Source organism: Dunckerocampus dactyliophorus, chromosome 4 (genome assembly GCF_027744805.1).
Source record: "Dunckerocampus dactyliophorus isolate RoL2022-P2 chromosome 4, RoL_Ddac_1.1, whole genome shotgun sequence".
NCBI classification, from domain to species: domain Eukaryota; kingdom Metazoa; phylum Chordata; class Actinopteri; order Syngnathiformes; family Syngnathidae; genus Dunckerocampus; species Dunckerocampus dactyliophorus.
In genome coordinates, this window is record NC_072822.1 from 33024059 (window position 1) to 33041686 (window position 17628).

Sequence of the window (17628 nt, forward strand, 5' to 3'; positions counted from 1 at the left end):
ATGCGTATCCATAGTTTTTAACGAAGCACCACAACTTACGCTTTGGGCATTTGCAAAATAACATGATGAATGATTCTGGCATTGCCTCTACGATGCGTCACATTGGATGGAAACAGATGTATACAACACGTGCTTGCCACACTTCTCAGACAAAATGAGGAAAAAAATAACAGGAAATGACTCTTCGGATGTGACGCCACGAATCACCGCATTTCGCGACAAAGCAAAATAAAATACCTTTAGCTACAAATGAAACCCCTTCAGTCACAGTGTCCTAACAAAGAAACATTCAAAGAATATTAACACGTGCCGTCTAAGTAACACTTTTATGTATAAATTCTTCCTCCCATCTTGAGCCGTATTCAGTACCGCCGCAAGGTGGCAGCGGCGTGACGTCATGAATGCATTCGCTGCCGTAAACCTCAGAAGAACAAAAAGGCGGAAGTTAGCGAGGCTTCTAAGACTAACTGAAGGGCGAAGGCGACGAGGTACCTGAAAGGAAATGTTGAAAGAGTTGATAAGGGAGATACTAATGGCGGCGGCTGATGAAATATTCGCGCTGTTTGAAAGAACGATAGCGTCATACGAGGAGGAACTTTCTCGAGCAAGAGAGGAGACGGAGCGACAACGACAACAACTGGAGGCTAAACAGCTTCCAGCCTCCAAGACTGAAATTGTGCGACACGTTAAAGGTATTTTTTTTACATGTTCGCGAACCTTCCACCTATTAAGTTCTCACACTTTATTCGTGTATCTTATATGAAGAGGCCGGAAGACATCATAACGTTGTGTTATAGTTGGTGTTAATATTTAATCCAAGATGGCGGCCAATGTACACCATTGATGTGTAGCAGATTGTGATACACACTGACGGTGTTGTTTACATGTTATACCGAATCTTTAAACACACTTTGTATGTGTTATATTCTAGGGATGGGAAACGTGATTCCTTATGAACGACTCGAGTTCCAATGAGTCACTCACTGAAGTGAGTTGGTTACTCGAGTCACTCGTCAGAAAGCGATGCACCGAATCTCACACATGCACAACAAAGTTCCCCACCCGCCCTCGTTTGAAACGAGTCGTAATGGGAAGTTCGGCTATTTGTAAAGAACCGGCTCTTTTGCATCGGCTGCCTTAAAGGAGCCTGCTCTTTTGGCTCCCAAACGGCTCCTCAGATTTTTTTTGTTACTTAAGTTGATTTCTTACCAAAATACGTGTAAAATGAATTTGTAAAATATCAAGTTTTTATGTTTTGTATGGCTTCATTTGTATGCTAAACACGGAACAGATAGCAACAAAAAAATAATTTATGAAACACAAAAACCAAGGCCCACCTCAATTCGACAAAATGTTGTGTTATATACAACATCAACAAGACATCACACAGCTAAATATGCAGTCGTCCCTCGCCACTTCGCAGTTCGTATTTCACAGCTCCACTCCATCACGGTTTTTCAAAAATATATAAATTCATAAATCATACTGCTTCATGGCTAAATATGACATTTTATGTTACACATTTTTGCCCAAAATAAGCATTTTAAATAAACCAAATTACAAATATAAGGCATTCAAAAGACTCAAGATTCAAGAATGTCTATATAGTATTCTACACTAGGTGTCAGTAATGTTACTGTAATGTTCGGTCAGACACACAAGTGCCAGACTTGATCACCAGAACAGGCTTTTATTACCGGTTTGAATGATCTCACAACAGGCTCAATAATCCCTAACAAAAACACGGGTTACTGTTGCGGCTGTGACCCACGGCAAGATGAAAATCAACTCCTAACCCCTGACGTCGCACATTTACAGGTACACACACGAGGTCAAGTCTTATTTATGCCTTATTTTCTTTTATTGTGTTTACTATATTAGGTAATACGAATATAAAGGTGACTATAGGGGTGTTATTTCATGTCTAGAGGGCTCTAATAATTAAAAAACGTATTTAGAAGGTCGTAAACAGGTTTTCTATGTTTTCTTTGCTCTAACTATGAAAATATTCCATTTATAAATACGGAATCCTACTTGGCGGAAATTCACTTTTCACGGTCGGGTCTGGAACCAATTAACTGTGATAAAAGAAGGATTACAGTATTTACAGTGAAACACCACAACATCAACAAAACATTATACAACCAAATGCATATTCAAATGTGCAGAACTTAAAGACAAAGTAGCATCCAGCTAACGGTTGTTGCTAGTCGAAGAATGGCATTCAGAAACACAAAGTGCCTCAGCTTTTGTTTCCTGCTGCGCATTTTCCTCACCTTTCCAGCTTGCTCCCTCCCCCGTTTTGTCGACACATACGGCACAGCACATTTTGACCAATCATGTGGGGTTTTAACAGTTAAAAAATGGCTCGTTCATTTCAAAGAACCGGCTCCCCATCACTAGAAACTCATGACTTGTCATATGTATGTCAATCATGCTTCAGTAGTTAATGCTGCACACTTTGGAGTTAAAATGATTTACTCTATACCAGCGGTATTCCACTACATAACAAAGTTTCACAAATGTACAGTGGTGTGAAAAAGTGTTTGGGTCCTTCCTGATTTCTTTTTTTTTTTTTGCATGTTTGTCACACTTACATGTTTCAGATCATCAAACAAATTTAAATATTAGTCAGTGACAACACAACTGAACACAAATGCAGTTTTTAAATGAAACATTCAATTATTAAGGGAGAAAAAAATCCAAATGCACATGGCCCTGTGTGAAAAAGTGATTGTCCCCCTGTTAAAACATAACTTAAGCCAGATTAAGTGAGATCTATCAGTCTGGAAAAGGTTATAAAAGACATTTCTAAAGCTTTGGGACTTCAGTGACCTCCCAGTAGTGGCCGGCCAACCAATATGACCCCAGATCATTGCACAGGTCAGCTGTTGGTTCCTGCTTCGACCTTCCGGCCTGTCGCGCCTCCTCCGGTGCCAATGCGGGCAGCTGCAGGGTCGTCAGCGGGAGGCCGCCGTTCACAGATGTTTCGCCACCTATACCAGTATATCTCCCAACGGGGGGGCAGTGGCGTATGGGGACGTCTCCCCGCCACTCCCTGCAGCTGCCCTCAAGGGGGTGTTAGCCCCCATCCTTTTTCCTTCCTCCGAAGCCACAGCCAGTAGCTCGCCTTCTCAGCCTCGTCTCCCAGCTCCTTCACCGCTTTCCGCAGGCTTGTCCCTGTCATCCCAGCACTGCGGAGCAGTTGGACTGCCGTCTCGCCAACAAAGCCCCTGCTTCCGACCTCCACAGGGTATACCCTGGCTCTCCAGCCAGCCTCTCGGCACTCCGCCGCCAGCTCGGAGTATTTGAGGGAGGTGTTTCCTCTCGTGGGCTGCTGTCATGCCCTCTTCCCACTGGATGGTTATCTCTATGAAGTGGACTGATCTCGCCACTGCAGACGACATGACGATATCTGGTCTGAGAGTAGTTGTTATGATCTCTCTCGGGAACACCAGTTGTCTTCTGAGATCCACCAGCATTTGCCACTCCTTGCCTGGTCTCAGGATGGTAACTCCCTGCATGGGTGCTCTGCGCATTTCGCCTGGCTTGACGAAAGCAGCTAGCGCTGGCCTTACCTTTGTCTGGGTGCGGTTTGCAGCCACCCTGCATCTTTCAAGGTGCTCTGCCAACTTGGTTAGCACCTGGTCGTGGCGCCACCTAAACCGTCCCTGGGTCAACGCCACCTTACATCCTGATAGGATGTGCTGGAGGCTAGCCTTGGTGGTACTGCACAGCGGACAGCCTACCCCAAGAGCAAAGCGAGGACAACCAAGAGGTCACAAAAGACCCCACAACAACATCCAAAGAACTGCAGGCCTCACTTGCCTCAGTTAAGGTCAGTGTTCATGACTCCACCATAAGAAAGACACTGGGCAAGAACGACCTGCATGGCAGAGTTCCAAGACCAAAACCACTGCTGAACAAAAATAACTTTAAGGCTCATCTTAATTTTGCCAGATGATCCCCAAAAACTTTGGGAAAATACTCTGTGGTCTGACGAGACAAAAGTTGAACTTTTTGGAAGGTGTGTGTCCCATTACATCTGGGGTAAAAGTAATGCCGTATTTCAGAAAAAAACATCATACCAACAGTAAAATATAGTGGTGGTAGTGTGATGGTCTGGGGCTGTTTTGCTGCTTCAGGACCTGGAAGACTTGTTGTGATAAATGGAACCATGGTTTCTGCTGTCTACCAAAAAAAATCCTGAAGGAGAACATCCGGCCATCTGTTGGTGACCTCAAGCTGAAACCAACTTGGGTTCTGCAGCAGGACAATGATCCAAAACACACCAGCAAGTCCACCTCTGAATGGCTGAAGAAAAACAAAATGAAGACTTTGGAGTGGCCTAGTCCAAGTCCTGACCTGAATCCTATTGAGATGCTGTGGCATGACCTTAAAAAGGCGCTTCATGCTGGAAAACCCTCCAATGTGACTGAATGACAACAATTCTGCAAAGATGAGTGGGCCAACATTCCTCCACAGCACTGTAGAGACTCATTGCAAGTTATCACAAACGCTTGATTGCAGTTGTTGCTGCTAAGGGGGGCCAACCAGTTATTAGGATTAGGAGGCAATCACTTTTCCACACAGGACCATGTAGCTTTGGATTTTTTTCTTTCTCCCTTAATAATAAAAAGTTTCCCTTAAAAACTGCATTTTGTGTTCAGTTGTGTTGTCATTGACTAATATTAAAATTTGTTTGGTGATCTGAAACATTTAAGTGTGACAAACACGCAAAAAAATAAGAAATCAGGAAGGAGGCAAACACTTTTTCCCACCACTCTGTATGTACTGTATGTAGTTGGTAGCACCATGCTTGTTGAAATGAGTCGTCTTAATCTACAGCTTCTTCATTGTGACGTGGATGTCTTGCTGCTTCCCCCAATTAAATTAAATACTGTATGATAAAAATCATGTCATAAAACATAAAGTTCTCTCCACACTTCTCTGATAATTAGATTGAGTGTAATTATTATGGCCTCAAACAAGACAATAATACCAAAACTAAAATAAGTTGTTCAATCAAATTCCACAAAAAGTCCTCTGTGTCCTGCAGACGTCCAGCACATGATTGGTCCTCAAGAAGAGTGTCAGCCGCTGGCGGGGAGTTCCACTTGGAAGCAGGAGGATCCAGATCCCCCCCAAATTAAAGAGGAAGACGAGGAACTCTGGATCCCTCAGGATGGAGAGCGTCTTCTCGGGCTGGAGGAGGCTGACCTCACCAAGTTGCCACTGACTGTTGTCTCTGTGAAGATTGAAGATGACGATGACGAACCACAAGCAGACAACCTCTTAGCTCCGCTATCAGATAGTGACGACACAACGTCACACTCTCCCGAGGATGAAGACAGGGACGGCACTCAAGAACCTTTGAGCAGCGATACAGACGATGAAGGTGATATGAGGACTCACACTGACAACAAACACTCTGAATGCTATAAAAAGAAGACAGGAAAAAAACGTTTGACCTGCTCAGTTTGTGCTAAAAGCTTTACTTATGAGTGCGATTTGACTCATCATATGCAAAAACACACAGTAGTAAAACCTTTTAGTTGTTCAGTTTGTGGTAAAGGTTTCACTCTGGAAAGCAGTATGATATCACACATGAGAAATCTCCATGGAGAAAAACGATTTAGTTGCGCAGTTTGCAGTGAAAAATTTTTCTTTAAGAATCAGGTGACTCAACACATGAAAACGCACACTGAAATACCTTTAATTTGTTCCGCTTGTGGCGAAAGATTCCTTCACAGGGCTGCTCTGGTATCACACATGGAAATTCACAAAAGTGAAAAATCTTTTAGTTGCTCAGTCTGTGGTAAAAGCTTTCCCGCTCTGGCCCAGTTTGACTCACATGTGAGAAAACACACTGGAGAGAAACCTTTTAGTTGCTCAGTTTGCGGTAAAAGCTTCCCTTGTTCAAGTCATTTGAAGATTCACACAAGAACGCACACAGGAGAGAAACCTTTTAGCTGCTCAGTTTGTGGTAAAATATTTAATTATTCTAGTCATTTGAAGAGTCACATGATGGCACACAGAGGACAGAAACCCTTCAGCTGCTCAGTTTGTGGTAAAATATTTCCATATTCTAGTCATTTGAAGATTCACATGAGAACACACACTGGAGAGAAGCCATTTAGCTGCTCCGTTTGTGGTCTAAGTCTTCCTACTAAGCACCGTTTGAGTGAGCACATGTGGACTCACACTGGACAAAAACCCTTTAGTTGCTCACTTTGTAATAAAAGCTTTGACCGGAAGCAACGTTTAAGTGCACACATGCAGTCTCACACGAGAGAGGAACCTTGAGAACACACGCGGAGTGTGCTTTGTGAAACATGGCGGCCAGTGCTGGGTGTCGTGAGCCTTTCTGTGATAGGTGGAAGGTAGAACTATTAAAAGCAAATCCTGAAGAAGTTGAATGGTGAATGCTTCAGGTCATGGCAGGAAGAATGGGAGTAAAACTCCCAGGAATGTGGAAACTTGTTATCCCGAGAGCCGTCGTGGCCCAATTTAATTGTGTAGAATTAAAGTGTGGTATCTCGTAGTTTAATTTATGCGTTTGAAAATGACAATACTGTGCTAAATACCTGTAGCCTAGTTCAGAGACAGAGACAGACAAGTTACATTTTGGTGTATAAGTATGTTTTAGCTTGATTTGAATTGTCATTTCAGTTGGAGCTGTAAATAAACACACGGTATGGTAACTCTATACTGTATAAACCTGTCTTGTCAATAAAATACAGTGAAAATGGTCTATTTCAGACATGGTTGCAAATGGTGATTAATTGTGATTAATTAATTTGTAAACTGTGATTAATCTGATTAGTGTTAATATTATCTATATTGTGGCAAAGAGATGGTCAGACCCACTTCAACTTGCTCAAAGAAAGAGGCTCTTTAATTATGCAAGTAATATCCAGCACTGAACTCTTAGCGAGCTTGTCCATCTATTCATCCATCCCAGATACCTGGGGTATCTTAGATACCCGAGCCACCTTGACTGGCTCCTTTCAATGTGAAGGAGCAGTGGCTCTACTCTGAGCCCCTCCCTACAGAATAAACTCATTTCGGCCATTTGTGTCCGCGATCTTATCCTTTTGGTCTCGAACCAAAGCTCATGACCACATGTGAGGGTGGGAACATGATACTATGATTACGGACTGTTACTCCAACTATACCAAGGTGGCAACTTTATAGTCCACATCCAGAAAAGCCATTGGGGCTTTTCTGAAGACGGTATTTGTAAGACACGGAGTCCCAAATGAACTGGTTTCAAATTGCATGGACATCCATCTAGTTGATACGCATAAAGCAATGGTTTCCAAAGTGTGGTCCAGGGGCCATTTGCGGCACGTAGCTGTAAAAACAGCAGAAACTTGATAATCTGCGGTAATTTTACAAGAATTAAGTCAAAATATTAAGAGAAAAAAGTTGCAATCTAATGAGAGAGAGAATTTTACGAGAATAATGTATTATTGTGACAAAAAAACAGGGGCAATTTAGTACATAAAGCTGAAATATTTTTTTAGAAATCGGAATATTGTGCGAAACAAACAAAACAACACAGGTGTCACATTTGTAAAATTAGCTTGCGGAAAAAGTTGCGTTACGATAATAAAGTCAAAATGTTATGGGAATGAAATCATAATTACGAGAAAAAAATTTACAAGAAGAAAGTTGAACTAGTTGGAGTTCAGGTCTGCAGGAAAAATAATTGGAGCCGACCTTGTACCGGTCCGGGGCCAGGAAAGGAGCAGGGAACATCACTCCTCCCCTCAGGTAGGTGCTACAAAGCACTGTATGCCAAAACAACCAACACTTTCTTCCCCCAAGCTGATGAACACCTGAAGACATGTCAGTGTTAACCAAAAAAAAACCCACTTCAATGTAAATAATGTTTTTTAAGTTGCACTTCTTAATCTTACTTTTGAATTATTTATTTCTTCTGTGTTTGAGTACCTTGAGAGGTCATTTAACCGGAGTCAAATTCTGATTCTGAAAAATAAAAATAAAAATAGACAACAGCATTAACAGCAGCAAGTCTTATTCTAACGAGAAAAGTCACAATTTTACAAGAATAAACTTGTCATATTATGTGGAAAAATAATGTCATTTAATGTCATTTCAACAAACTAAACAAAATAAAGTTGTAATTTTTGGAAAATTAGGTTGGGGAAAAAGTTGTACTAATATGGAAATAAAGTAAAACTTTTATGGGAATAAAGTCATAATATTACACCAAAAAAATTACAAAGATTATTTAGATGAAAGAAATTCAGAAAAGTAAAACAAAACAAAAAACGGCAAAAATGTGGAAGAAAGAGCAAGGTTAATACACGTTAGGTGTTTTCACCTGCATCACATACCTGAGATGCAGTTTTTTCTTTAAATACACAGTGGAACCCTGGTTAGCGTCATTAGGTTGTTCCACAAGGTCCGACTCTAACCGAAACGGATGCTAACCAAATCCCTTTTTTCCATAAGAAATAATGAATGTAAATCCAAATAATTTCTTCTCGAAAGCCCAAAAATGTAACACAAAACTCGTTTTTAAAGTTTCACAATTAATATTAATAGTTTTATGTGCAGAAATAACTCATGACAAAACAGGAAGGTGGTGTCCGTGTTGTCGCACTGCCACATGTTAATTTATCCCTTTCATTCATCATGTCTATGCAAATAGAATTGTTTTGTGTTAACATTTTTGAGAGTCAACCACTGTTGACATTGTAGGCGGGCTGCGTAGCTGACTTCCAGTTCCGGTTGTCATTTTTTTTACCTTAGCAAGCTAGCTTCTTTGTTAGAAGTTAAGGACGTTTCGTGATTAAAAATGCATTAAGAACACGACAAGGTGGCCCATGTATGCTATCATTTTTCAGTATGTGGCCCTCACTGGAAAGATTTGAACACCTCAGACGATATCTACCATTTCGAGAGGTTCTTCGTTTTAGTCCCCAGAGGGAATGGAATTAAATTCGTTAGCATTTTTCTTTAGCATCATCTATCAGAAACGTTATCCGTCATCATGTTGAGCCGTCTTCAGTACCGCCGCAAGATGGCAGCAGTGTGACGCCATGAATGGTGTAGCTCCCGTGAGCCCCCCATTGAAGAAGAAAAAGGCCAAAGAGGGCAACTCTTCAAAACAGAGGCGAGACAAAGGGCGAAGAGGACGATAAAGCGTAATCGAGTCAAAAATGTTGAAAGAGTTGGTGAAGGAGCGACTAATGGCGGCGGCTGATGAAATATTCGCGCTGTTTGAAAGAACGATAGCGTCGTACGAGGAGGAACTTTCTCGAACAAGAGAGAAGGAGCGACAACTGCAGCGACTGGAAGATGCTTGCAAGACTCAAACTGTGTCACACGCTGAAGGTATTTTTAACATTCACCAACCTTTTACTTAATCATTTTACACACTCTCTCTGTCTTATATGACGAGAGATAACATGGACGAGTTTGTTTAATCACAGCCCTTTTATATAAATATTGAATCAAAGATGGCCGCACGGGGGTCTAGTGATTAGCATGTTGGCCACACAGTCCGGAGATCGGGAAGACTTGGGTTCGAATCTCCTTTAACTTAATCATTTTAAACACTCTCTCTGACTTATAGAAGAGAGATAACATGGACGAGTTTGTTGGGCATTCCTTTGTGGAGGTTGCATGTTCTCCCCGTGTGTGCGTGGGTTTTCTCCCACATTCCACAAACATGCATGTTAGGTTAATTGGAGACTCTAAATTGGTATGAATGTGAGTGTGAATGGTTGTTTGTCTATATGTGCCCTGCCATTGGCTGGCCACCAGTCCAGGGTGTACCCCGCCTGTCGCCCGAAGTTAGCTGGGATAGGCTCCAGCATACCACCGGGACCCTAATGAGGAGAAGCAGCATAGAAAATGGATGGATGAATCAAAGATGGCGGCCAACCCGGTCAGCCTGTCGATGTTCTCCGCATGTCCCAGTCTGTGGTTCAAAAACAGTCTCTCGGCTGCTCACAGGCCTCCTCGGACCACTTCATCACACTTCTCTCCTCTGGTGACTGTTTCCTCACTATTGGAGGATTGTAGTGGGGGAGGAAACAAGGTTGTCACCAGAGCGGCCTCCAGGGTGGATGGGTGTGCATGCTGTTGGGATTGGAAGGTTTTCGCTCTGTTTTAAACAAGACTTGTTGACAGCAGAGGGAAATGTTCCAACTGTTAAGAATGTAATATTACTGATAGTAGTTGACATTAGAATGGAATAGTGTGAGATGAAGAAGTTTGTGATCAGAGCGGCCTCAAGGGTGGATGGTGATTCCAGGGTTAATAATGGACATACAGTATATGTGATGCTGTTAGGAATGGAATGCTTTCCCTCTGCTTTGACCAAGACATGTTGAAGGCTTGGTAATATTTCCCTATGCTTTGAACAAGACATGTTGTTATACTAATTTTCGGGCCTTTGTGTTGAGTTCTGGACTCACACAATAACCCGCACAGAAAACTTTCGAGATCTTCCAGACTGCACCTCTTACGGCAGTGTTTCCCGCCTCTCGCCCAAACGGTCTGTGTAATTTACTCCAGCCCTCCTCCAGGTACGCCTCCCGCCAAGCCCACTCCGCTGTGATTGGTCACACTCCCAATTGCTCCCGAGGACTTCCAGACAGCCGTCGAACCCATTTTGTCCGATTACTTACACAAAATAAACACAGTTAAGACATTGATAAATTGTTACTTACAGGTGTTCTGCCTCGATGGAAAGGTGTTGGACTTCAGCAGCAATTTGTAGGCTAGTCCAGCTTCGTATTGCCGTATGTTCACAAAACAGTCCCGTGTGAAATGCCGTTGGCAGATGAGCATATTTTTCTGTTGCTGGCCGGGAATCAGCAGCTCCAACCTGCTTTCAGGTCTCCCTTCCAAATGCACAAACCTCATTATCTGACACGTTGGCATCGTTTAACACAACAATAAAACGTTGTAACAACATTTATAGGTCAGAAAAGAGGAAAAGCATAATAGATCTGCTTTAATGTAGGAACGTGTTTCAAGACCTGCTCCACGTGTCAAGTGCCTCCAGATATCTCCTGTTGTGAATGGGCAGTGTATAAATAAAAGTGACGACTTGATGATAAGCCTCAGCAATAATTCCTGTTTGTATCCTGCAGATGCTCAGCAGCTGATTGGTCGTCAAGAGGAACATCCTCCTCAGGGGGAGCGCTCCACTTTGAAGCAGGAGGATTCACAGGCCCCCCACATTAAGGAGGAAGAGAGGGACCTCTGGATCACTCAGGATGGAGCGTGTCTACTAGGGCCGGATGAGTTTGATCTCAACGAGTTGCAACTCACTGTTGTTCCTGTGAAGACTGAAGACCATGAAGACAAACCACCGGAGTCCTCACAGCTTCATCACAGTCCAGGTGAGGAGGACAGAGGGGCGGAGCCTCCAAGCGGCAGCTCACCACAACACATGACAACAGAAGCTGATGGAGACCACTGTGGAGGATCACAAGCAGACAACCTCTTAGCTCCACTATCAGATAGTGATGACACAACGTCACACTCTCCTGAGGATGAAGATGAGAACGACGCCCAAGAACCTTTAAGCAGCGATACAGACTGGGAAGGTGATATGAGAACTCAAACTGACAAAAAACACTCTAAAAAGAAGACCGGCAAAAAATGTTTTAACTGCTTAGTTTGTGATAGAAGCTTTTCTCATAAGGGTATTTTCAGTCGACACATGAGAACCCATACAGGAGAAAAACGTTTTTGTTGTTCAATTTGTAGTAAACCATTCTCTCTAAAGTCAAACATGGTATCACACATGAGAATACATACAGGAGAAAAACCCTTCAGTTGTTCAATCTGCGGTGATACATTTGTGCAGCGCTCCACTTTGACGTCACACATGAGAACACACACAGGAGAAAAACCTTTTAGTTGCTCAGTTTGTGGAGACAAGTTTTCTCAAAGGAGCAATTTGAATGGACACAAAAGGACACACACGGGAGAAAAACCTTTTAGTTGCGCATTTTGCGGTAAAAGTTTTTCTTGTAGGAGCAATATGAATGCGCATATGAGAACGCACACCGGGGAAAAACCTTTTAGTTGCCCAGCTTGTGGTCAAATGTTTTCTCGGAAGACAAAAATGACAGCACATATGTTGACACACAATGGAGAATAAACATATTCCTGTCCAGTTTGTGCTAAAAAAAAAAAAAAAAAAAAAAAAGGGCAAAGAAGTGAAATGTCACATGTGAGATGTCACTTTTAGGAGATTCCCCTACAAGTTCCTTGTGTGCTGCTACAAACGTTTATATCAACTCTGAAGCAAATAAGAAACAATCTCAGACAGCCTGAGTGGTTGAGGGCAACATGGACTGGGGGGGTTTTCCTCGCCTTCCTTCTGTTGGATTACAGAAGTATACATCAACAATCATCAACATGTGTTTGTGTTGTGGCAATTTGATATAAAAGTGAAATTTCCTGAAAAAGGAAACGTCTTAAAAATGTATTAACATTACTTTTATTTAAAACAATTTCATAAACTTCAGTCTTGCTTTTAAATGTTTTTATGTTTGAGGACGCTATAACAACTACAAAACGTAACTAAATTACCTGTGCAGCCCGGTCAGAGTTTATTGTGCACAACCAGCTAAACCAGCAATGTGGGCTTGCCGAGGGCCTCCGATTTTCCTTCATGGCTCTTTTTTTTGGGCTCGCAACACATTGCAGAAGTAAAATTAAACCAAAAATGGCAGGCATATAAGGCATAGTTAAGGCGGCCGAGAAGTGCAAAACACATTCACAAAAAGAAAACCAAATTACAACTAGATGAGGCAGTCAGCAGACACTGTGTGTGAATGCTGAAAAGCTGAAGCGCAACTGAAATGCTTTGAAAAGGTATGAAGATCAAAATTTTGAATGAACACAGGAGTCGTTTGGAAGCTGAAGTTTGACTGCCATGCTGTGGACATATGCTAAATGTAGAATGAAAGTAAGAGGTTTGGTGATTTGAGCTCAACTCTGGAATTGAACTAATGATGTCTGAGTCAGGAACCAAGCACTCTACCAGCTGAGCTATACAACTGATTCAGTGACTCAGTAATGCACCAGCATGAGCTGGCATTTATATTTTCAATATTTATTTTGTCTTTTCATATTCATTTTCAGTATGAAATTACACTAAGTGTGTCAATATTTTGAAAAGAATTGGTAGCACACTTGTGAGCTGAACATTCTGATGTTGGATTTGTTTGAATTGGTTAGGTTAATTGGCGACTCTAAATTGTCCATAGGTATGAATGTGTCTGTAAATGGTTGTTTGTCTATATGTGCCCCGTTTGGTGGGTGGGCCTATTTGGGGAAAAAAGTCCAGGGCCCTTTTTTGGTCCCAATCCGTCCCTGCATACAGTATGTGTGACAGATGGGCGCCCTCTACAGGCGTGATACTCGCGCCCTCTTGCTGCTCAAACTTGAACAAACGTCCACCACGTGATGTGGATCAAACCAAAGAAGAAGCGAGGGGGCGTGTGCTGCTGCACCCACTGATCTGTATAATATACAGTGAAACCTGTCTTAGCGACCACCTTTATAGAACGGCCACCTGCCTATAGCAGCCACTGAAAAATCCCCCGCAGCAAATTTACATGTTATAGACCCTGTGTATAGCAGTCACCTGTCCAACGCGGCCAGCGGCCACCCATTTTGTCTCCCTTGGTCAATATCTGACCGCATATAGCGGCCAAATTCCCGACTCAAGTAGAAGCTTCATGCAGGAAAAAGTTTTGTTTTTCAATCAATGAAGCCGTCGTGTGTAGACTTTAATTACTGAGTCCTAGCTCAGTCACAATCATTCACAAGATCCACACAAACTGTCAGTTGTTCCACATAAAAAGCCGTCTTCTTTTGAGCTTGCTATTTCCTGGTCAAACATGTAACTTTAAGAGCATTTGCACCAAAACATTACTGCAAAGTAGGCTGGGAACAGGACGTGCTCCCAGCGACGCTACAATAAAAAAAAAAACATACGCTAGCATGCATGCGGCAACGGGAGCAAAACTGAGTTGGGTTGTACTTAATTGAGGTATTTTAGAATGTACTCACGGTATTTTTGATCAATCTTCTGTATTCGACACAAACAAAGCCGTCTTCTTTTCCGTTCGCTACTAGTCTGTTAACTTGTCAGTGTTATTCAGCTCCGAAGCAAAGAAGGAAACTTCTCCTGTTGCTTCTGCCAACTTTATTTATTGAACGCGGCCACCAGACAGCAGCTCAGAACACACACACATCTCTCAGCATCGTCTCTCCTTCCTGCTTGCCCACAAGGCAAAGGTTAAACAAGCCCCACTACATAGCTGTCCAGGCAATACCTGTAACAAGTGACACCATTTATTTATTTATGAAGAAGGTGTCGGACGTTTCGCTCCTCATCCGAAGAGCTTCGTCAGCGAACTAATAAGTGCTGGTAGCCTAGGCCTTAAATACAGTACGAGTGGGCGGAATTGGTGTGCCAACACCCTCCTCCTATTGGTTCCTTACACTAAGTCTGGGCGGAGTAGTGGTATAATCCTCTCCTGACATTAGCACCTCCGATAAAAGGGAAGTGTCGCTCCCTGAGTTGGGTATGAACGACTCTGATACTGGCTCGTTAGCATCTATTGTTCTGGCTTGGCCCTGACTTCACCTCATTTGCAAGACTAAGAGCTGTGGGTTTCGGTCTCAGTAACCTGCTGAACACAGGGTCCAAATTAAACCTCAAACCACCATTCCGATTCAATGATGGGTTCTGTTGTTTGACAAAAATAGCTTCCTTTACTCCCCTTTCAAACCATCTGTTTTCTTTGGCCAAAATCTTTACATTGCTGTCCTCAAAAGAGTGATTGGTAGCTTTAAGGTGTAGATGTACTGCTGATTGAGGCCCACTCGAATTGTCCCTGCGATGTTGATAAAGCCTTTTTTGGAGCATTTGCTTAGTTTCCCCCATGTAGTGCTCTTTGCATTCCTCATCTTTACAGCGGAAATGTAAATTCCCTCGAGTGTTGAAAATGTTTAAATCTTGTTAGTGTCACAATAAAGACATTCAACACTCTACCAGTATTAAAGAGTCTTAAGCTCCGCCCACAGACATTTCATTTAGACTCCACCCCTCACTTCATGTTGCTGAAATGAAAAGCAGATGAAAGAAGTTGACAATTAGGAATCATTTTGCATCAGTAGGTAAGTAAACGTTTAAATAGATGAACTAATGAATTGTGTTGTACCTGGATGCTTACACATAAAAAACGTTAGTTTTTGGTGTGATATTTAAGACTAATAAACTGAGGCAGCTCTTTTCACGCAAAGCCTTTGCTAATGTTAGCTGGTGTTTTTGCTAAGTTACGTATATTTTCTATTTAGTTTTGCTGTGAACTTAATTGGCACTGCCTGTGCAACATTTGGTAATGTAAGTGAACGCTACGTTATATCTTCATTATACTGTCTTCATTTTTAATGAGCTAATGGCTAACTAGCTAATTGGCACGAGGATCCCCCACACGTAGGCCTGCTGGCCCCCAGCAAAGTACTTGATATGCTGTACAAGATACAAGATATCAAGGTTGGCAACTGTAATTGTTACTTTAACTTAAAAATAATTGTCAGGCATGTGTTGGAAGTGAACTACACATGATGCATCTTTTATTTTTCTTCTTGATTCACAGCAAACCTTACCTTGAGTCTTACATGAATGTGGTAAGTAATATCTTTTTTTTTTTATCAAGGCATAAGCCCTGCAACTGTTGCTTTTCCATATCTTATTTTTAGTAGGATTTTTTAATATTTTATTTATTCTTATTCTCAGAGGTGGATGGAGATGTCTTTGAGGAGCTCGTCAAGTCAGGTGTTTTGACTTTCAAGGTCCTTTTATCAGTGACATGTAAGGATGTGAAAACATTTGAAAATGCGTGAGGTGGTTTAGATATCACAGGCAGTGTGGACCCCATCAGGTACCTTGGTTTTGTCCAAATGAGATATTGTCATCGTGATCTTTGAGGCCTCAAAATGTATTTTTGGTCTCACTTTACAATAAGGTACACAAAAATACAGTAGTTACCGATGAACTAATTATTAAAGCACAAATTTACGGTAGTAGAGGATCAATCAATCAATCAATCAAAGTTTATTTATATAGCGCTTTACTATAGCCCACAGGCTCCCAAAGTGCTTTACAATAAGACAAAACATAAGAACACAGCATAAAACATAAACACAAAATAAACACAGAATAAAAACTCTATAAGAAAATGCTTCAGTGCTGCAGAGTGCTAAAAGCCTTTAAAAGTACATAAAATGGGAGTCAACAAGAAATAAAAATGCATAAAATACAAGACCGCCCTAGTCGGTGTTGAACGCCTGTCTAAAAAAATGAGTTTTCAATTTCGATTTAAAAAGGCCGACTTCAGTAGTGGTGCGAATGTCAGTGGGAAGTTTGTTCCACAGTCTGGGAGCAGCGACGGAGAAACAGCGTTCGCCCCACTGTTTGTATTTTGCCCGTGGGACTTCTAACAGAAGCTGTCCTGAGGAACGCAGGGCCCTGCCGTGATTGCGGATAGTTAAAAGCTCCGACAAGTACGACGGAGCAAGGCCGTTAATGGCATTAAAAACAAATACTAAAATTTTAAAATCGATTCTAAAACGAACTGGAAGCCAGTGGAGTGATGACAGCACCGGGGTGATGTGCTCACGTCTGGGCGTGTTTGTTAAAAACCGGGCAGCAGCGTTCTGGACCAACTGCAGACGTGAAATTGAGGTCTGACTGAGGCCAACGTAAAGTGCGTTGCAGTAGTCCAGTCTTGTGCTGATGAAAGCATGGATCGCTTTCTCAAGATCCTGCTGACCTAAAAAAGGCTTCACTTTAGCCAGAAGACGGAGCTGAAAGAAGCTCGTCCTAATGACACAGCTAATCTGTTTGTCGAATTTAAGTCCACTATCGAATATGACCCCAAGATTTTTGACATCAGGTTTAAAAAAGGGGGCCAGAGAGATGAAATTCGCTGCAACAGTGTGCAATGTTGGTAACATACCAAATAAAATACACTCTGTTTTGCTGTCATTTAAATGTAAAAAGTTCTGATCCAGCCACTGCTTTACGTCAGTAATACAATCGAGCAGCCTAGTGGGAGCAGTATTGTCAGTGGGTCTAATAGGCAGATATATCTGCAGGTCGTCAGCATAGAGATGAAAAGACAAATTATGTCTTTCCAAAATTGAACCCAGGGGTAATAAATACAGAGAAAACAGAACAGGGCCAAGGATGGATCCCTGTGGCACCCCGCACGAGAGGGACGCATGGGAGGAGCAGAGGTCACCGATCATAACGGAGAAGCTCCTATTTTCCAGGTATGACCTAAACCACTGGAGAGCAATGCCTTGGATACCGACACAGCGCTCTAGGCGGGATACAAGGACCAACACAGCAGGATTCCCAGCATCAACAGACAGGGCAATGTCAGTGTGCACCTTTAACAGCGCCGACTCAGTGCTATGTCGGGATCTAAAACCAGACTGGAATTTATCAAGAACAGAGTTCATCTCTAGGAAAGTTTGTAACTGAGTAAAAACAACTTTTTCTAAAACCTTTGAAAGAAAGGGCAAGTGTGAGACAGGCCTAAAATT

At 42.2% G+C, this 17628-nt stretch overlaps 1 protein-coding gene across 1 annotated transcript; it reads left to right on the top strand.

The window, feature by feature from the left end:
* The first annotated feature begins 152 nt into the window (after nucleotides 1-152).
* LOC129180349 (zinc finger protein 37 homolog) lies at nucleotides 153-15812 on the top strand. The gene is made up of 3 exons (XM_054774744.1): nucleotides 153-692; nucleotides 5060-5398; nucleotides 11139-15812. Exons 1-3 carry the CDS (start codon nucleotides 503-505, stop codon nucleotides 12155-12157), a joined length of 1548 nt encoding a protein of 515 aa, XP_054630719.1. The 5' UTR covers nucleotides 153-502; the 3' UTR covers nucleotides 12158-15812.
* The last annotated feature ends 1816 nt before the right edge of the window (nucleotides 15813-17628 follow it).